The following is a 22441-nucleotide window of genomic DNA, read 5'->3' as shown; positions in this document are numbered from 1 at the left end:
AATCTATACTAATAAAAGGCAAAGCCCTCACTCACTCACTCACTCACTCACTCACTCACTCACTCACTCACTCACTCACTCACTCACTCACTCACTCACTCACTCACTCACTCACTCACTCACTCACTCACTCATCACTAATTCTCCAACTTCCCGTGTAGGTGGAAGGCTGAAATTTGGCAGGCTCATTCCTTACAGCTTACTTACAAAAGTTAGGCAGGTTTCATTTCGAAATTCGAAGCGTAACGGTCATAACTGGAACCTCTTTTTTGTCCATATATTGTAATGGACTGCAACTCGCTGGCCGTGGGAGGCGGGGTTGCGTATCGCGTCATCACGCCTCCCATGTAATCACGTGAACTGACTGTGAACGTAGTACATAGAAAACAAGGAAGAGCCCCAAAGAACGCTGAAGAAAACATTCATTACACAATTGAGAAGGCAGCAAAACAATAAGAAGCGAGCGAGTGACGCATACAAGCATATTCATAAGTGCAGCTAAGGCGGAAACAAAGCACGGTGTAAACCGTAAGTTTAAATTAAGTTTGGCAAGATTGCTTTTCTCCTGTACAACTATACGTTGCATTCTCAACAGTAAGCTTGCACGACTTGGTCATATTACAACCGGAGTGCTGAACTGACAACGTGGTATACAAAGAGAACTATAACAATCGGAATAAACGAACAATAAAACAATACAGAACCGCTAAGCAAGGAGAAAGGACGGCCTTATATGGCGTTCGTTTATAAAACAGCGGACAGGCTGTGTAAAGGCAGCTTCACAAAAAAACAGATCCTTAACAAATTGTTATTGGTATATTTTCCCTCAATTTAAAAAGGTTTTCTTTTCTTCTTAATTAAAATTTAAAAGCAATACTTCACCGCTGTGAAGCCCCTCTAGCGCTGACGTCCGAGGTTCGATTCCCGTAAGGGAGTGCAGTGAGTGTGTACGCCTGATGAGCCAAGAATTAGGGCGAAACATGTGTCGCGTACTCTTTGCATTATTTGACAGTAAACTATTTTCAACCATTCTATGATCTGCTTCTCACAACTGAAGGCACCGTGGCGGATGTTAGCTGACTTGCTGGCCAACCATAAGCGTTACCTGGTAGGTAACCACCCATACAATCAGATTGTGATTCAGACTACGAATGCCGTGAATGTAATTACCCCGATCTACATGCTGTCAAATAAACGAACCACACGCCGTGGCGCAACGTTAGGGGCATCGCCTCTGGCGCTGACGTTCGATTCCCGAGAGGGAGTGCAGTGGAGTGTGTACGCCTGATGAGCCCAGAATGAGGGCGAAACACGTGTCGCGTACTCTTTGCATTTATTTGACAGTAAACTATTTCAACCATATATATATATATATATGTGAATGTATGTATGTATGCATATATGTATGTCTATATTTATATATATATATATGTGCATATGTATATATATGTGTATATATATGTAGATATGTATATATTTATATGTATATATATATATATATATATGTACATATGTATATATATATATATGTAGATGTGTAAATTTGTATATGTATATATATATGTATATGTGGATGTGTATATGTATGTATATATATGTATATGTAGATATGTGTATATGTAGATATGTATATATATGTATATGTATATATATGTTTACATAACCTCTTTAACACACTACTTCTCCGCTGCGAAGTGCGGGTATTTTGCTAGTCTATACTAATAAAAGGCAAAGCCCTCACTGACTCACTCATCACTAATTCTCCAACTTCCCGTGTAGGTAGAAGGCTGAAATTTGGCAGGCTTATTCCTTACAGCTTACTTACAAAAGTTAAGCAGGTTTCATTTCGAAATTCTACACGTAACGGTCATAACGGTCGACAACGTCCACCATATTAAACTTTGTTATTTATGGCCCCATCTTCACGAAATTTGGTAGGCGGCTTCACTGCGCTAACCGAAACCGATGTACGTACTTATTTCGGTGGTTTGACCACACTGTCGGCCGCCATATTGAACTTTCCAACGGTCTTTGTTACTTATGGGCCCATCTTCAAGAATATTCGGTACGCGTGTTCCCAATGCTAACTGAATCCTACTTACATACATATATACATCCATAGCCTGCAGCTCGGTCGCCGTGTGAGGTGGCGTTGGGTCCCCCATCCCCACACCTCCCACGTAGTTGGCTGCCTGCCTGTATAAGGCCGTCCATCGCTCCGGTCTCTTCATTCCCTTCCTTGCTTTGTCACGGTATTCACGTTTCCCTGCTGATAACTGCAGCCTTTTTATTTAATCCACGACTTCTCCGCTGTTTTATTGTTCATTTATTACAATTACAGTTATTGTGTAGGTATTTTAGACTTAGTTTACATTGTTCAGATACCCATTTCCTTTATCGTTTCAACTGTACCCCCATTAACATGTCTATCGAGGTGATCACCATCGATCAAAGAAATGTCACTAACCGAGTGGTTTCCATGCCCGGAGATGGCGACTGCCTTTTCCATTCTCTGTGTTACATATTGCACAGCCATATCAGGCTCACTCTTGATATCCGGAGGAACATTGTGTCTTATGTATCGAATGACTGGGACAGGTTCAAGGTGTGGACTGATGACGGTACAGGAGATAATTATACTACACAGGAGCACTATAAGAGTGAAATGCTTAAGCCCTTCACCTATGGTTCTGCATGTAAGTTGATGGCTGCCGCTGAATTGTTTGGTTGTCCCTTTCAAGTATGCTGAAATGGCCAAATATTTTACACCTTTGGACAACCTCCAATGCCTCTTAAACATCTTAGATTCACAGGTGATGATTTGAGTAGTGGACACTTTGATGTTTATGAATGTTTAAACTCTCAAAAGCTGGATCGAAATTATCGATGAAACCCATTTCAATTCAAACGCCTCTAATTTCCAGTAAGGCTTTACTTCGCAATGACAATTAATAAGTCTCAGGGACAGACCCTACAAAAGGTTGGCATTGATTTGAGGCAAGATTGCTTTTCACATGGCCAACTATAAGTTGCATGCTCAAGAGTAAGCTCAGCGCACAGCTTGGTCATATTACAACCGGAGGGCCGAACTGACAACGTGGTATACAAAGAGATCCTTAACAAATAATTATTGCTGTATTTTCCCTCAGTTTAAAAAGGTTTACTTTTCTTCTTAATGAAAATTTTAAAACAGTACTTCCCCGCTGCGAAGCGTGGGTATTTTGCTAGTGTAACATAATCACCAAAATCCACTGGTTATAGGATGTTTATGGAAAGCCCGGATAATGGGTTAAATCACAGCAGTGTAATGAAATTAGTGATACCCATGGCAGAATTGTGGGAATCTTTCAAGAAAACAAACAAAACATTTTTGCAAGAGTTTAAGTTGGCAGAAAGGGATAATGAAAGCGGATTTACCTCTGACTTAAATAAATAAATGTCACTCCATATATAAGATTAAGATGAGACACAAAACAATGCATTGTAGGTCAAGGAAGAAAGTGCAAAAATTAATTCCATAAGAAATGTTGAATAATGGAGCAAAATTTTCTCATTAGTCTTCATGTTCAACAGCACAAAACAAAGTGAATGCTGAAAACAGAAATAAAACTATTGGGACTGAAGAGATTAAGCATTAGAGCTAGTCTTGTTCTTTAATTTCTTAATGCAGTCATATGCTTGATGAGCTAAAATTTTTCCCTTGTATTTCATGATAATAAAACCTCTGATCTACACTGTTATATACAGTAAATACTGTAAGAGTGTATTGAATGTTTTGCTAGGCTAACTTTTTGGCTTAGATACACCACAGACATTTTGTTGACAGGTTTGTTGATTTGCTTCAGGGACAGTGCATTGTTTCAATTGTTTGGTGGTTTTAACATTGCATTATTGATATGAAAGATAAGCGTGTAGTTTGAGGAGCAGACAATGATTCACCATAAACATATAAACTCCTGTCTGTCCTTTTTCTTATACAAAAAAAAATAAAATACATAGACTGTGCTCTTTAAAGAGAAAAATGTATTAAATATTTCATTAGGAATGTTTCAAAACTCTTCTGATGATCATTAATGTTTGTTTTCTATGATGTATCTGCACTGAACCCACTCTTTTAATAGGATCAATGGTAAACATAACACCCAATGAGTTTACTATAAATGGTCTATCAAAGGGGAAGTAGTAATATATAATAAAATATTATTATCCTCAGTCCAGAAATGCCTAGTTGGAGTTGTACACTGGGTTTTCCTCTTTGTCTTAGAACAGTTTCCTGTGCAAAGGATACAGAAGTTATGGACAACTGAAGCACAGTTTCAAGAGATTCCCTTTGTAGACCTCTGATTGGATGTGGCCTTTGTGCATAGTTTTAACATCTAGTGGGCAGATACTGGTTCTTGTGTATTTGTTAAATATCTTTTTTCTCAATGGCATTTGGTAACTTTCCTTAAGAAAAACAACGTTTTTCCTCACTTTTCAAATTCTTTTTACATACATGGTTTACTAATTTACTGCTACAGTATGTTTGCAACTAAAATGTTTATGTTGCATGTCACTTACTAACTGCCTTTTCCTCCTCCAAAAACAACAGCTGCAGTGTATCTATTTTTCTACCAATCTCTCTTATTTTACCTCCAGCCTAGTTCGATCCACATCTCTTGGTAGTTTGGCTCGCCCCCTGTTGGTCACCATAAGCATTTCATATGGATATACCTGAAACACAAAAATGTATTCCTTCAGAAAACAATAATTACAACAAAATTAAACAGAAAGGAATTATTGAGATATATACAAATTTAACAGCACTTTGCTCCCACTTTGTAATGAATCTAAAAATGCTATCAAAAGTCATTCATTTACAACTACTACTTACACAGTGGTGCAGTGGTCAGAGTTGCTATAGGAACCATGGCTTCGTTTCCTGGTGTAGTTTCTGTCTGTGTGGAGTTTTCAGGTTCTCTGTATATTTCCTGATACTAAGTATTTCACATCATGTATAAAAAGTTGTGCATATACAAACATTTTGGATAATTATGCATAACTGCTGCTGAAGAATGTGAATTTCCCATTGGGATTAATAAAGTATGTATCTATCTATCTATCTATCTATCTATCTATCTATCTATCTATCTATCTATCTATCTATCTATCTATCTATCTATCTATCTATCTATTTGGATTAAAAATGGAGGGGCACATCTGGTGTTTTAAGGTCACTACACTGGCTCCTTGTAGCAGTATGTACAAGTTCAGACCCTTGATGTTTGTCCACAGCGTAATCAGTGGATCAAAACCTATTAATACAAACACACTTTTGAGGTCCTATACTCTTTCTCACCCACTCAGGTCTGTTGATGAACTGCATCTGGTGGTGCCATCTCTATGTGGCATCAAATCTCAATTTAGACACTTTTCATGTGAGGCTCTATCTGGTAGAATGAGCTGCCAACCTCCATTCGGACAGCCGCTCCCTCAAAATTTTAAGGAACATTTGAAGACTCTTGTTTTATGAATTTCTGTCTAATTGATAATGGCAATGTTAGTTCTTGTAACTAAAGAAGTGTAACCAGCTTGTTTTTTGTTCTATGCCTCTAACTTGTGATGAACAATTTTGTAACCATGTCCTATAATATTTGTTTTAAAACAGTCCCCTAGACTGATGTTTACTCGATTATGTTGACCTCACTTGTAAGTCGCTTTGAATAAAAGTGTCAGCTAAGCTAGTAAATATATAGCTGCTCTATACTGATGGGAGAGTGTAGATGTATATATTGTATGAATGGGCCTTGTGATGGACTGATGTTCTATCAATGGTTGCTTCCTGTCCACTCTGATGCTATTATTTATTGCTATTTCAGAAAAATTAGAACATTTTGTCTGATTAATACATATTACAAATATGTAATTTTTCATTTACATAAGAACATAACAAGTTTGGCAAATGAGACACGTCAGTTCAGTCCATCAATTTTTGTTTGGTTAGCTAATAGCCGAACTGTCCCTGTATTTCAGTGAACTAGTTTAACATTTTTAATGTTTCTGCTTCAACTGTAAGACTTTATAGTCTGTTTCAGATTCCAACAATTCTTTGTGTAAAGAATTGCTTCCTGGCTTGAATGAACGTCTCTTTAATTTACTGAGCCATAATTCAATGCAGAATTCTGTAGAATCAATTTTATCATACCCCAGAGAATTTTGGAGACACTCCGCTTCCTCTGCTTAAGACTAAACAGGTCAAATTCCCTTAGCATGCCAGAATAGGACAGGCCATTTAGTTCTAGGATGTACATGGCTGCTGTCCTATACACAGTTTCTAGCGCTACCGTGTCTTTTTATGTGGTGTGCCAAATAAACTTGTATATATTACTCCAGAAACAAACATAACATCTTTTGATATATGTTCAGTTAGTTTTATAATATAACCTAATTGTTTATTTTTACTTTTATTTCTCCTAAAAATTATCACAATGATAAGAATTCTGTATTACCACAAACACATACAGTAAATCCTTTTTCATAGGTTGCTTCCTGTTTTCAAGCATAATCCATATTGCATTTCTATCTATCTAATTAATGTTCCTTATGCCTTTTAGTAGCACTTTTACACTTATTTATTTTAAAGGACTGTTTTAAAGGATTATTATTACATGCCTTTTTATTTATTGTTTCAAAATAAAATTACATGTGCTTTGCCTTGTATAAAATAAATGCTGCATTTTTTTTTTGTTTTCAAAACATTTATAAAACTAAGTAGTCAAGGCAAAATGTAAGCTGCACATTTCTTTTTGGACACATAAGCTATTCATTTCATAATTCAATTTCACTTAGAGAGTGTCATAAAACCGAAGTGGAGGAGACAGAATACTTGCTTTGGGCTCCAACATATTGGGCATTGACACTCCTCTGTCCATCCTGGCAACGGGTACATGTCCATCCTGGATAGGCTAAAGAATTGAAAATGATGTTATTTGATACACCACAGATAGTTCTTCTTGATTAATACCTTTTATAACACAGAGAAAATAAAAAGAATATTTAAAATAGTAATGTTGAAATACACTTCTGTGATATTTGAAGATGTCTAGGTAAAATGCTTAAAACATTTACTAATGAACAATGTTTAATGTCAAAGTGTCATACAAGGAAGATGAGGACATAATTTGAAATAAATTGTGCCCTTGTTTGTTGGTAAATTTAATAACATAATAACAGATACCACTACATAACTAGCATACACTTTGTTGCACTAAATCCTGTGTGGACTCTGTGCCAATGTCAACATCATTAATTTCAAGATTATATAAAAAATGTTGGCTGTGGAAGAATTCTTTATAGGGAAGGTGTCCAGAAATTTTGGGTTACAACTCACATTTGTGCAAAAATGTTCATGTACCGGGTTTATAACTAATTGTCTACTAACCTCTACTGTCAAACACTTAGAGAACAAAAATTAATTAAAGGGATGATGTGGAATAATTACCTGAAACACAGAATTTTAGCCATTCAATACAACTTCTTCTAAACAGTGTTTAGTAGTATTCATATACATTTTCACATAAGCAGATTTGCATCTCCATATACTGACAGTGCATGTATATGTGCAAAAAAGTGAAGTCACCTTTATATACCATACCTGAAAATCTGAAAGACATAAGAAAAAAAAACATATTAGTATGTAAAATTAAATACATTTTGGAAATGCATCAGATTTACTGCTAATTTGTGTTAAATTATTGAAATGTTTGTCAGTGCCTTTTTGTCCACTTCCATTGAAAAGTCTTAAAGGCACGTAAAAGACTGTGGGATCCTTTTGATGAATTCAAGAACACCATTAGAAATGTTTACTGATGAGATGAAACCTTATAGTACATATGTATGTAATCATTCATGTTTGTATTGTTATGACATTCTAGTAAGAGACATGATGGACAGGTTAGAAAAGACTGCCATTACCAAGTCAGTAAAGATAATATACAATAATCCCTGCAACATGTCCTTGGATTTGTCCTGTGGTGTCCTGTCTAGGTACTCTAAGAAGGAGCCTCATTTCTGCTTTTTATAGCCATAATTTAACCTCTTTAGTCATTATTGACAAAACAGTTTGTAAACTGAGAGTTTGTTAAGTTTTCCTCAAAATATGTCAGCTGAGGTATACAGGTATATTTAAAACAACATATCTCCTCATCAAAAACAAGACCCAGAAATGCATACACTCCTTCACTCAAAAATATTTCTGACCCTTACCAAAGGGATTCTAAATAAATAATTTTTGAATTCACATTTCAAATGTCCCTGGTTATTACAGTAGGCGAAGATCAACAAATAGCATTATCATCAGCAAACAACACTGATTTTGCCCTTAAGCTGTAAAAATAGCTGGTCTTACAACCCTGAGGTTTCCTTAATAATCAGTCTCTGAAAATATATCTACCTAAATTTAATACCTCAAATATTCAGAGTATTAGAGAGATTTTTTTGGTGTTATAAATTAAATCCTTTCATACAGAAGCGTACACTAGGATTCTTAATAAATCTTCACAACCTAGCTGTGCCTTCCTGTCAGCAGACTCCAACTCGCGACCCAGAGAATGTTTTATAGATTTTAGATTTAAATAATATAATTGCTGCCTATGACAACTCAGTACTTAGATTACTGTCTTGGCACAAGCTCATCCAAGTCATTACTTTTCAGGTAATGTACAACCATAATCCATTTTCAACATATGCATTAAACACAGTTAGCAGGTGGTACACTTTTGAGAACTTTACCCATTTTGTGGTACACACTACAAACAACAGTGAAAGCGTTTCTCCCCGAGAAATATACTGTAAGTGCATTACGGGAAACTAGTCACTCGATGGGAAAATGTTCATCCTGGGCCTTGAGTATATTCCCTAGGTGACCACAGACCTCTCATTATGGACAACTCCAGAGACGGAGAGAGTCTGCTCACGATGAGTATGTCTGTTTATTCTTTTACTTAATGAGTGAATTCAAGATCCTTTTCTGCCAAACAATTCATAGTCCACTTCTACAAACAAATTTCCCCCTCCATGTTCCGTTTTCACACTTGATGCTGCCTTGGTGTTACAGAAAACATGTACTTTTTCTTTGTGATTTTAAAGCCCTGCATTTGGTGTCCTTAACTGTATAAGGGTTCTTCTGTTGTTTCAATGAAATGTGTGGATTTATAATCCTTTGAGTGGCACCCAGTTTCAGATAAATTCTAGTATAACAAAGTTTGGGATTGTATATTGAAAGTAAGTTAAACGTTAGGCCATTTACAGTAATTAAATACATAATTAAGCAAAAGCACATTTTATGTCAAATAATTTTGTTTTGGAAGTCTATCAATTGACCTTTTTTTATGTAGGCAGCAACTGGTACAAGTCAAGTGCAAACCCTGAATGAGGTTCCAAGTGTTTGTAAAAAGCATTAATAACTTTTTTGTTTTACCTCTGAGACCTCCGCTCACATCCCCATAGCTGTTGTACTGAGTGAAATCTGTTGACTGTGGCTAGGAAACAAAGAAAGAATATTCAAAGTTATTTTAAAGAAATAATATGAACACTGTCTTTATTCAAATATTTTTCAGAAAATATGAATAGGAAGAGTTAAAAACAGTACATGTTTCACTTTTGAACATTTCATTTTTGTGGGCTCAAGAACTGATTTCTCAATTACAACAATAAAATGATTTTTGCAAAGTGATAAAAAATAGTCAAAAATGTGGCAGCCCACTTCAGTCTGCCAAATGAGAATGAACACTGTTTGGATATATATTATTCAGGTAAACTCATGGTTAATTTTAGAGCAGCTTATAGTAAGTTAATAATTTATCAATTTATTCAGTAATTCATCTTCTAACCTGACTTCTTCCAATGTAGTCATGGGGGATACTGATTCTCATTATTATCAAATTATTTAATTTTATATTTATGAATTTCAGCACTGTAATAAAGATTATTACAAATTTGGTAACACAGGATTAGAAGAGGACTATGAAGGCCAGCCATATATCAGTTATTTTTAAGTCTCTGCATTCTCTTCAAATATCTTTGGTCCAATTTACTTAATAGTCCCCAGTTAAATCAACAATGAGGCTATTCAAATTATAGTTTTTGTTAGTTTCCTGCTTAAAAATCAAAGCTTGGTAATCATTATGAATTGTTCTTTAACCTTTTCTATTCTGTTTCTGTTCTCAGTATCTTGCTGTTGCCACTGCTACTTTTTCACACAACCCCTTATGTCCATGCAATAAGACATCAGAGTAAATGGAAACCTTAGGAATTAATGGTGATGGACATTAGATCAGACTATATACTTTTTCTTTAGTTTATACAAATTATTAACATCAGCAATAACTTGTATAATGGGGGTGGAGTAGTCATCAAAAGACCGTAGACTCCCCAGAAATTAATTAATTAATTAAGATTGCTGTCAACTAGAAATTCTTTTTCTTTACTCTTCTCTACTGGCAGCTGACCATGTCTCAGTTCTCATGCTAATTGGAATTTACACTACTATAATATTACTTGTCTTTAACCAATTATACAATTTTTTATTTTACTGATTACTTTAATTTAAATCATTATGTATGCAAGTGCAAGGTTTTGTGCTTTACAATTATCGTTTGGTATACTTTTAAGCACACTTAGTGTTATCTCAGTGAATATACAGTATACTGTGTGCTATATATGCTATATAAGATTAAAGCTGAATTTATTTGATAAAATGCTTAATTATATTTAAGTTATATATAAGCATAAACACAAAACATTACACCTTTTCTTTGTTATTTCTTGCCAAATTGCTATTTGGTACAACTTGCACATATGATGCACTGTCACCACAGCATGTAGGTTAAACCCATCAGTGAAGTTCTTTAAACTGTACACAGCTGAACTGTAAACAGCTGCTGTCACTTTTTCAATAGTGCATTTTAGTTAATGGATAACATTTTTAAGAGCATCTGAATAATAAGCCACTGGACAAACATTAAGGTCTAATCAAGACAGCCGTAAGATTTTTTTTTTCTTTTCAGAATGTGATCATTTGTCACCTTACCCTGTGTAATCCATTTCTTCCATATCCAGGCAGTGAAGATGTTTTGGATGTAGAGGCATTGAGATCTATAACAGAAAAGACTAAGATTTTAAAGGCAGATTTCACTCATGAATTATCATGCTGACAGAAGGAAATCTGTGTCTTTTTCTTATTCATTAGAAGGTATTTCTTCTTTGTCTTTATTTAATGAAAACACATTTTAAAGTGTGCTTAGGGGTGGTGAGTTTGACAAAGAGCAACACAGAATCCTACCTGGCTGTGTAGTAAGCTAAATAATGTTCCTTGCGCAGGTATCTGGGTGCTTTGTAGAACTGTCATAAGCCTGGAGAAGGCTTATGACTATGCAGCTCATAGTATCTTTTAGAAATTGCTGCCACAGTGTGAGGTTTTGGGTCCACTGCTGTATATCATTTGCATCCTACATTTGTAGAGCAAATGTGTTGTGCATGCACATTTGCCATTAATTTAAGTATGACTAACATTAGAGGAGAACTTGGCCAAGGGTGAGACTTATCTCCAAAACATGTTTATGGCTTTTATAAAATTTAGCTGAGGTCTTGAAAGTATTCGCTTTGAGGTTGCATCTCTTTTTTTGTGGCTAATGCCATACTAGCCATATGAAATTGTTATTTAAAGCATACACTGGATGGTGAATGCTGGAATAGGATGAGACCTAGCACACTCAACATCAAAGGACAGGGTACTCTTATGTAGAAGACTGGCTTGCAGGCCTAAGAGGCTGTCATAGATGGTTGAATACAAGTGCCTTTTTGTTAAGGCTGAATATGGTATGGTAAAGTAGGAGCTTCTGATTTAAGCCACAATTTACATCTACATTCTTGTCTACTGTTATAGCCCTGAGTAGTGATTGAAGGAAAGAGACTATGACAACAAATAACCAAAGTGAAGCTTTTGCACAGTGATTGAGTAAGGAGGTTAAAAAATGCAAGGCACTTGTGTAGAACTACCAAGTAAATCGACAGAGTGAAGCCAGTTAAGGTGGCTTAGGTATATAGCACATGAGGTATAATCAAGCATGGCCCATTTTAGGAAGATACAGGGCAGACAAAGCACACTCTGGATAAATACATAATGGCTTGTCTGGCAATGCCCTAGAAGTACTTGGAGACTGTTGCTATGGATAGGACGACCTGGTCTGTCCATTTTGGAAAGCTGCTACCATAACCCTCACAAGGGTGAGTGTATTGAGAATGCAGTGATTAATTACGTCTATTCTCTGTCTGTTTTCCAAACCTGGTGTTTCATTTAGTTAACTTTACACTGTTTACATTATAGAGTATATTTAATGGTGAACCCAATTTTGAAGCAGTTAATACTCAATCTATAAAGTCCTTCATCTTTAAAAAATTAGGAACATTGAGAAAGGGATGTAGTCAATATCACACAGTCAGATAATGACAGGAATTGAAATCATCCCTAGAATAAAGTGTATGCCACCTCATTATTTGTCATACCTGACTTGTAGGAGTTAGCATATGTGACATCACAGCGATGAGAAGAAAGACTCCTTGAGTATCTGTCTCGATTGATCTCTTTTTCCATTTCTTCCTTTAAAATTAATTTACCTAAGCCCGACTGGATCTGAAATATCAAGATCAGTTGTCTGAGTTGCAATTTTATTAAAACGACAAACAGAGGCAGTACAAGCATTCAATCTATCAAGCTTAGACTATATATATATATATATATATATATATATATATATATATTTATGGAAGCGAAGGTCTGCGATATAGTTTGCATATTTGTAGCTAGAGATCCACAAAGGGAAACAATAAGTCATTTGAGTATTTTAAAATAGTTTTTTTATTCATATGTTTTTGACAATGTACCAGGTGTCATCATCAGAGGAAAATGATTAAACATGTAGGACTCAAAGGTAATATACTATATAGCAGGTGAAGGGTGGGGGTGAAGGGGAGGTTGTAAGGGGGGGAATTAATAAGGCGGGTTCAGAAGGTGTAGTTCATAAAGTCTCTTTTATCGTTTGGATGTTCTTTTTAAGTCTGCATATGCTATGTTCAAGTCCAAGTGTCTGTTAATGGCATTTTCATTAGAGAGACCAGCACCTTCTGAATCTCACCTTATTAACTCACCACCACCCCTTACAACCTCCCCATCCACCCCACCCTTCACCTGCTATATATTGCCTTTGGTTCCAGTATGTTTAATCATTTTCCTCTGATGATGACACCTGGTAGGTTGTCGAAAGACATGACTTATTTTCTCCCTTTGTGTATATAAACTAGGTAGTTTGTTTCAGAATCCTACAACCCTTTAAATGAAGAAGTACTCCCTGATTTTTGTTTTGAATGTAAATTTACTTTTCTCATTATTTCTGCTATATTCCTTAAATATGCAATTCACTAAAAGAATTCTACTGGATCTGCTTCACTGATATCTTTGAGAATTAGCAAAATACATGTGTACTTGTACACAAATACACACACACACACACACACAATATTAAAAAAAAGCAGCTAACAGTTTTTATTATTGGGCAGTGGCCAACATCTTGTTGTACAATCCAGGGACTGGATTATCATAGCAGAAGACATAAATTAACTTTTACAAAATCTTATTTGTATACATTCTTTCATATTGCTCCGCTGTGTATTTGCTTCTTAGGATTAATGTTAAAAAAACAATGCATTACTGGAATATATATTCACAATATTATGTTTATTTGGGGCTACTTGCAAATGTACTGCTAAATGGCATGTCACTGTTTTAAAATGATCTGTTTGCAGGAATATTTTTGAAGGGCTATATAAAATTTGGAAATTGGGCATTTATTGTATCCTTATTAAGCCATTATAGTAATGATTCCATAACTCTATATGTTCTTCAGAGAATATTTTGCTGCTGTACATAAGATACAAACTGGAAAAGCTGTTAGCCATAGTTATTAAACTTCAGAGTTTTTATTTATATACTATCAGTGGTAGGCTACATGAAAAAATGCACAGACCTCACAGGAAAATGTACTGCATATTTAAAACATTTGTTGAGGTGGAGGAGTGCTTGCAATTGAAGATTGGATGTCATTGGAATCTAGTGTAGTGTGAACATATTATAGTTAGAAATGGGCACTGGCCTTAAACTACCTGGTACAAAATCTAGTGCATTTCTACATATAAACAACAAATAACAAGTAGGGTGGCATTACTCTGTATCCTCCCATGAGATGAACCAAGCATAAAAACCAAAGGTATAATTTTGGAATAATGTTAGATTAGAACCTTGTTGAGGTGTTCCTCTTGAATCTGTCTGCGTTTTTGTATTTCTTCCTCTTCTTCTTCTCTTGATCTGCGCCGTGAATCTGATCCTGAACAGTTTGTAAGTATATTAATAATAAATATACATATACATAGGTCGATCATAACTCTTCTTTGTAAAAAATATATTTTATTTATTTTAAGGATTATATTACAGTACAATATGCAAATTACAAGTTAGTAACACATATATCTTATTCAAAACATATCACATACTCCTCTTCCCTACATATCTAGGACCTTAACATTTTAATATTTATCGTAAATTAATTGGTTATTTTTTCGAATTAATAGTACTGCAATGAAGACGCCGCAGACTTCATAGTGACACTAGAAACACTTAAGCATGTATTTATTTTGAAAGAATACTAGATGAAAAATAAAACAATGAAAGACTGAGATACAATGAGATACAATAAAATGTCAATTGTGAGGGTTATAACAAAAATAGGTAAATCCAGACATCTTTCGGATTATACCATAAAAGACAGACATTGAAAATGGTAAATGTAGAATATGTAAAAAAAGCCTGTTTGTAAGTCATATTTGAAATTTGGAATCTTTTGGAATTAACACTATTTATTCCCATATCTAATGGTGGAATTCACACTTTTGCTGAAATCCCAATGATGTAAATTTCTGCTACAGTATTATTTATCCACACATTTTATGTATATGTTTATTCAGGAAGATTTAAGTAGATTTGCAGCCAAATTTCATGTAATATTTTTAGCTATTAACAAACTTACAACAAGATTTGTATTCCATGCTCTCCCTTCTGCATCCAAAATGTTACCTTTTGAAGAACTCAGCATCAAATTCAGTCAGAAAGAACACCAATTAAATAGAGATTGAAGACAGCAAAATAAAAAAGAATTTGCAGGCATCTTCAGCTTACATGTTTTATTGTGTAGTATTTGATCTTGTACTGTGGTTTAATACTATACCTATGGCAGCAAGTGAGGGAGGGCAAGGCCAGTAGTCTGTCTCAATCTTTGGTGTGTCTTCAGGGTTTGGAGCGTGGGCTGCTGGGAACTTGGCAGACTTGATGATATCTTCTGTAGACTTGCTTTGCACTGCCAGGGCAGCTGAATCTAAATTAGCAATCAGGGAACTTGACTATGAGTTCAGATGTATATTTATTAGCAGCTAGGAATACAATATTTCATTAGGTTCATATTTCAACACTTATACAGTACAAAATATTAAATTTAGCAATTGATGAATTAGTTTTAGGGCATGTTAATTTTCCATTCCTTTCCAATACAGTATATTTTATATTCAGCACCAGGTGAGTTAGATTCTTTTCATTTTAATATTTGTTTTTTTATCCATTTAAAGTTTTATGGTATTGCTCCATTCCTTGGAGTCTAACAATGAAAAGATAATCTTCCCCATTCCAAACACAGCATGTGTACAGTTCTTATAGGATGCTTTACCAGTCACCAGAGACATATCTTTAAAGGCAGTTCTGTTTTCCATTTTTTAAATAAACCAGATAGTAAAGTTAAAGTAACATCCCGTGTTACTGTAGCTTTAAAATAACTAATGTTTCCAGAAGCTTTAGAATAGAATGATATTCATGTTTATAATAATAAATACTTTGTCTAATGACACATTCTTATTGAAATGATTAAACAAATATTTCTATGAAATATAAATAAAATAAGGATTACTGAAATTTAAGTTAGCAAAGCATGGAGTATTACAATTAATTTCTGATCAATAAAGAAAAGCGGTTGTCAAGCTGTGGACAACATGGCATATCCAGCCTTCTATAATCTTTTAACCTGGCCTGTTTGGTTTATGTATATAAGTGTGCAACCATATAGTTACTTAAGGCCACTGTTGGTTAAGGGTATGCAATAGCAATGCTTTAATTTTTTAATGTAGGAGTAGGAGTAAAGTCGAACCTTTTGTATAATGTATGTAAAATTAGTTTCTGAAATAAAAAAGCAGAAAGAAATTATAGGTAATATTTACTGTTTTTTTATAAACTGCTTAAGTTAAAACAATTAATCACAGAGTGGCCTTGATAGAGAATATTGTAGTTGTTTGCGATATCCAAAAATTAAATACTGTTAGATTATTTAAAGCCTATTTGGAGCTTCTTTTATATAATTTGTTGGTGTAACCCTCTACTGGGATATCTTGGACTTTGACTTTTTTCTTATAAACATCCTGAAGTTTAAGATGTAAAGCCACTGGATTGAATCAAGAGTTATACAGTATATGAAAAATACACTTTATTGTGGCTGGTGGTCATTTATAATAGAAAATATATACTAATTTTATAATTATCACATCAAATATGACAGACAGGATCTACCATGAAACAGAGCACTGTGTTGATGACTTTCAAGCTATAAAAGTTGCTTACACTGAGACCTATTAGGGTATCAGAAATGTTTGATGTTTCCTCTTTATTTTGAGGTAAACAATATATTTTTGTGTATGTGCAAAAAAATTATTAGCTACACAGGGATCATCATACTGTGTCACTGAGTGATCATTTGATACATTTTAGAAATTAAAGGACCAGAGTTTTTTAAAAGGATGAGTTGAACTCCAAATATTCAAAGGGATGATGTTAGGCTAATGCCAGTGTTAATATAAGCCATGCAAACAATTGTGTTGTAGCTACATCACATACGGAATGACCAAGTTCTTATAGCTGAATACATTTTATTTTAAACATTGACATTTTCTCATGCTGACAAAATCTCAAATGTAGTTTTTCTTTCTCTGGGTTGAGTATATTTAAAAGATTTTCAATAGATTACTAATTAAATAAAAACATGACTTCAAACAGTACTTACATGTTAATATTGTTGCAGCCAAAAGGTACACAATCAAACGTTAATGGGATGGAGGACTCAACATTAAGGACAACAAGTACAACAGAAAAAGAATAAATGGTAAACACACAAAAATGACTAAGCACCACAAAACAACAATGGATAATGCATGATGACTTTTATTCTCACTGTAATTGTAGCAACATTCATGTAAAAACAGCAATTTTAAAATGCAAGGTCATATGAAGAATGGTTTTTGATGGATTAGTTAAGGATCCAGATGCTCATGAGAATGGGTGATTATATACATTCTTATCAACTAAGTGGACATTCATTTGTATTTTTACTTAGTTCTCTTTGTAGGAAACAGAATGAACTTTATTGTTAAAAAATCTGATTAACAATTCAGTTTATGAAGGTCAAGATATTCTAATTGTGAGATTACAAGGCAGTTAGTGAGATGGGATTATTATATTACTGGTTTTGAACCAGTGTGCGAACAGACAGACATCATACCCCATTAATCATGAATTTCCTCACAACCAAATTCACCTAGAAGTGGGCATAATGCCAACAAACTAATAATGGCTTTTGAGGATTTGTCTTCCCAATATAAACAGCTCCACACATTGGAGCTACTGTTTTAATATTTCCCCTGTTCTGCACTTTACAGCTCCAAGTGAAACACCATGCTTTGGCATAGATACTGATTATTATACCCAAATCACTATATAACTAAGACAACAGAACAAGGTTCTGTTAAGTTTGTATTATATGTAACATTCTCAAATTCAAGGTCACTGGAAGCCTATCCCAGGCAGCATCAGACTTTTAAAAATGTCTCAGTTGCTACATTTATGTTTACTTAGAAACACACATGAAAATGCCCTTTTAACTACACATCTTTTGTAAACAAAATAAAATGAATATACTGTACCATGTTGTTTATAAATGGGTGGCTTTCTATAGATGTTGATGCCTTGGTCTGTGAAATTAAAAACAGAAAATTTTGTTAGCTTAAACTCACTTTAAAAAAATCTGGAACATTTTAGTCCTCCTATTGACAAAAACAGTTGCAATGTCATGAGAAAAGACGGACATTTGTTGACGTTACAGATGAAAAGGTCAAAATAAAGAGTTTAATGAAAATACATTTACTGGGGACCTACTCTGTTCAGACCAACAATGTTAACCAGCTGGCAAACTTAAGAGCACTTAAATGGAAACAATCATTTTCATCAGTAAATACAGCAATTGTAATTTACTGAACTCTAAGTGTACATCACAGAGAAATTTTAAATGGATTACAGTGAATCGGTTGAATAACAGTGAATAAGTTGATATTTCCTTAGGTTATATTTCTATATTTCCTTTGGTCTTATATTGATAGCAGAAACTGATTTTACAAAACTATATTATTAAGTTTTTGCTTGCTTAATCTGAACTTCCAGTTTTAAACACTTTGAGCTGTGAAATACTTTTAAAGAAACCTGTCACTATAAGATAGTCCATGTAAAACATTATGACACTCATCAATTCTCCAATGAATAAATCAGTAAAGTCAGTAATTTTTAGATAAAAACTGACAAACTGCTCATAAGCAGGTAATTTTACAACTTAAGAATTAAAAGACTAATCATATGGTTAAGCTTTACATTCATATATTTGAAGAAATGGGCAGAAAACTCACATACACAACAATAAAATGTTGGATAAATGAGACAGCAGAGCTAACCAGTGCATTATTGTGGCACTTGTGTCATTTAAATACAATTATTTGATTGTGTTTTTAAATGTATTGCTGTCAAATGTAAATGAATAATCACCCTAAGAGACACTCTTACATGGTTAGTTAACATAACATTTTCAACAAGCTTAAGCCAATTCATGATCAAAGGGAGCTGGAAACTATCTTACATGCTTATTTGCCTTTTTCAGAACTATAGAATAAGGACATCTACAGCATTCTTAATGCTGTCAAATTGTTTAAGAAATTACACTGCATGCTAAAATAGAGTTTATTACATTGGTAAATAAGGAGATTTGTTCTGTACTGAACTATATGCTTCTCCTTCTCACATATTTCTTTTTTTATAGTATCAGACCTTTAAGGGTGGGGAAATCAAACTGCATCTAAGTGCCAAATGCCAACATGCCTTTAATTAGGATACCCATTGTAATTTTTCCTTAGGTGTGAAACCTTCCTACATACTGTGCAGAACAGGGATGCAGTCTGTGGAGGTCCGAAGCTAGAAGTCAATAATATCTCATGGTACAGTTAATTACCCATTCATTCTTAACCTGTATATGGCATCTAGTACAAGGAGGTGGAGATTTAGACTCCAATCCAGGAGAATTGTGCACAGCCAAAGACAGGGCACCAGACCATCACACTGAACTGTCATACAGTCTTGCTAATTCAATTCATATGAGACTAAATGCATGTCTTTCAACTGCTGCAGGTAAACCAAGTACTTGAAGAGAGTGTATATGCAGAATGTGTAGTAAAAAGCCTTGCTGTCTCCTAAAAATCAGAAGAAATTGTGAAATGGAGAGACAAATAGAACAATCCTGCCTATGTACAAATTTGATAATGTTAAACAAATCTATTGCAAGTATAAGATGTAGAAAGAATATGTGAGAATTATTATTCTAGGACTTTTTTTTAATATTACCCTGTTAGTAACATGGTAGTAAAATATGCAGTGATCACTGAATCAAATATAGTGATGAAGAACTGGACATAAGTGGAAATTAAGGTGAACTGCAAACAGTAAATGGAAAAATGGAAGCCCTTCCTCAAACAATACATTATGGGATTAGGAACAAATTATTAAAACAATATCTTGAAGAATAAAAAACTGGATTAGATACTGGGCAGCTAAGCAGTTTGATAGTAAACTTGATGGACTGCTCTTTTCTGTAAACTTTCTTATGTAGTATTGGGCTTATGTACTCCTCTTTAGTTACATACAAATGATATGATGATTTTGTTTGCCCTCCAATTATTTTTGTTTTTCCGTCTAATCAATTAAATCCGTTTAAATTGTTACATTGTACGTACAGAAATTGCTGTTGTCTATTAAAAAAAGCTAGGTACTTTTCGGTAAATCCAAAGCAATCAAACAGCAGTCATGTTATTCTATATCCAGGACAACAGATAACCATTAGCTTATCTTAATGATATTCTATTTTGATAGTTTTTATGTAAAATATATAGAAATGTGCATTTAAAATACCATAAGTATTTTCAAACCGGCTTAATCCAATTCAGGGTCAAAGGGGCCAAAGCTTATCTAGCAAGGCAGAAATCAATTGTGGACAAGGCACCAGTCTATCACAGAATCATGCACACACCCACATGGGGCAGAGTAATGCGGCCAACTAACTTAACATGTGCATCTTTGGAATGCAGAAAACCACTACAGACACAAAGGATATATGTAAACTGTACATGGATAATGACGTGGAACATGTTCCATGACACCCATGTGCATTTGAGGTCAATTTCATTTTATGTTTAGTTGCCTTACAGTCTAAAACATGTTACGGTATAAGCTGAACATTTTTTTATTAAAAAAAGTGTTAATATGTCTGGAATCCAAAAGAAGGACTATAAACTGTATCAGTTATAGAAAATAATCTGGAAACCTCTAAAAAAATGTAATTGGTATAGAGTTATAAAATTTTACTTAAATCCTTTAATTATAGTATAAATGCTTAATTTCATTTTTAAATATCACTGTGTTTCTAAATTGGACTTTCCTCCATGGAGCTTTCTTGTAATCCATGTGATTTTTCTGTTTTCCTCCCATACCCCAAAGCCTAGTGATATGGGGATGGTCTATGAATAATGATATGTGCTGTGTTTTCAATATATTATACATGCATTGATTAGACACATAATACAAAAGTAGGGTAATTCCATGACAAATCAACCAATGGCTCAAATACTTTTACATCCTGTAAAATTTGTAAGTGTAAAAAATGTAAGATCAATATTTTCCAAGATACAGACAGTTTACTGAGGTCGATTTTACCTGGCCTCATTTTTTCATCAAACTTCACAAGTTCATAACTCAAGAATTAAACCACCGAGCAGACTTTGCATGTTGGTATATTAACTGGTATAGTATGTCTGTCAGTCAGTCAGTCAGTGACGAAATTAAAACATTTGGTCTAGATGACCCTGCATGGTCAAAGCAGCCCCTTGAAACTGACCAAAATTTAATTTGCGTTTTTGGCTTACCTATGTTTAAGTGAGGCAGCACAGTGGCGCAGTGGTAGTGCTGTTGCCTCGCAGTAAAGAGACCTGAGTTCGCTTTCCGGGTCTTCCCTGTGTGGAGTTTGCATGTTCTCCCCGTGTCTGCATGGGTTTCCTCTGGTTTCCTCCCAAAGTCCAAAGACATGCAGGTTAGGTGCATTGGCAATCCTAAATTGTGCTTGGTGTGTGTGCCCTGTGGTGGGCTGGCACCCTGCCTGGGGGTTTGTTCGTGCCCTGTGCTGGCTGGGATTGGCTCCAGTGGACTCCCGTGACCCTGTATTTGGATATACCGGGTTGGACAATGACTGACTGTGTTTAAGCCTCAGAAACACTTGTTTGTAACAAACACAGACTTTTGAAATTTTTTTCCTTATTCACATAACTATGCATCAAAGTGCTTTTGTGGTTTGTAACTAACAGATACTTCCGATACAGAAAATGCAGAAATGTTGGTACCGTATCTCTTTAAAAATTTTGTTTTTGGTAGTTTTTCAGCACCGGTATACTGTGCAACTCCTGACTATATGGATAAACGGGGTAGAGGTTAAATTGGGGATACTATAGGTGAAGAGGGGGTCCCTCTGTGACAACTTCATGACAAAACACCTAGCATTAACTAAACAGATGACTCTGAATTATTCTGCTATGACTAAGTGTGGGTGCATGTATGACTTTGTCTTACTTTGGATTGGCATTGGGTCCACGGAAGGTTCTTACCTTTGTACCAAATGATGCAGGAATTGGAATCAGACAATGAATGTGAGTTAAAATTTTACAAATATAAATATACATTATTAATAAAGTTGACTTAAAATTTTTGGCATATGTGAATGCCTTTTGTCTTAAACATTAGTAGGAGATTTGAATAACTAGTTTTTCAAAAGGCATGGTTTCAAATAAAGGACATTTGCAACTTTATAGCTATTTGTTTACCATCTATATTCACTATATGTGGAAAATAAGCAGATCTTTACAACATACCAGCATAGAAATTCAAGTACCATAACATTCT

At 34.6% G+C, this 22441-nt stretch overlaps 1 protein-coding gene across 1 annotated transcript in view; it reads right to left on the bottom strand.

Annotated features, from left to right (window-relative positions):
• Positions 1 to 22441, bottom strand: part of ablim1b (actin binding LIM protein 1b) — a 341011-nt gene that overhangs the window by 4514 nt on the left and 314056 nt on the right. Inside the window, exons 15-23 of the mRNA XM_051922460.1 lie at positions 18103 to 18150; positions 15315 to 15461; positions 14332 to 14417; positions 12544 to 12670; positions 11069 to 11133; positions 9458 to 9518; positions 7634 to 7641; positions 6870 to 6944; positions 4633 to 4713 (exon numbers count right to left, since the gene is read on the bottom strand). Of these exons, the coding sequence (XP_051778420.1) occupies positions 4633 to 4713; positions 6870 to 6944; positions 7634 to 7641; positions 9458 to 9518; positions 11069 to 11133; positions 12544 to 12670; positions 14332 to 14417; positions 15315 to 15461; positions 18103 to 18150 (698 nt within the window). The remainder of the gene's footprint in view (positions 1 to 4632; positions 4714 to 6869; positions 6945 to 7633; positions 7642 to 9457; positions 9519 to 11068; positions 11134 to 12543; positions 12671 to 14331; positions 14418 to 15314; positions 15462 to 18102; positions 18151 to 22441) is intronic.

Source organism: Erpetoichthys calabaricus, chromosome 2, assembly GCF_900747795.2.
Source record: "Erpetoichthys calabaricus chromosome 2, fErpCal1.3, whole genome shotgun sequence".
In the NCBI taxonomy this organism is placed as follows: domain Eukaryota; kingdom Metazoa; phylum Chordata; class Cladistia; order Polypteriformes; family Polypteridae; genus Erpetoichthys; species Erpetoichthys calabaricus.
Note: the sequence above shows the minus strand (reverse complement) of the source record. Positions and strands in the feature narration are given on the sequence as shown.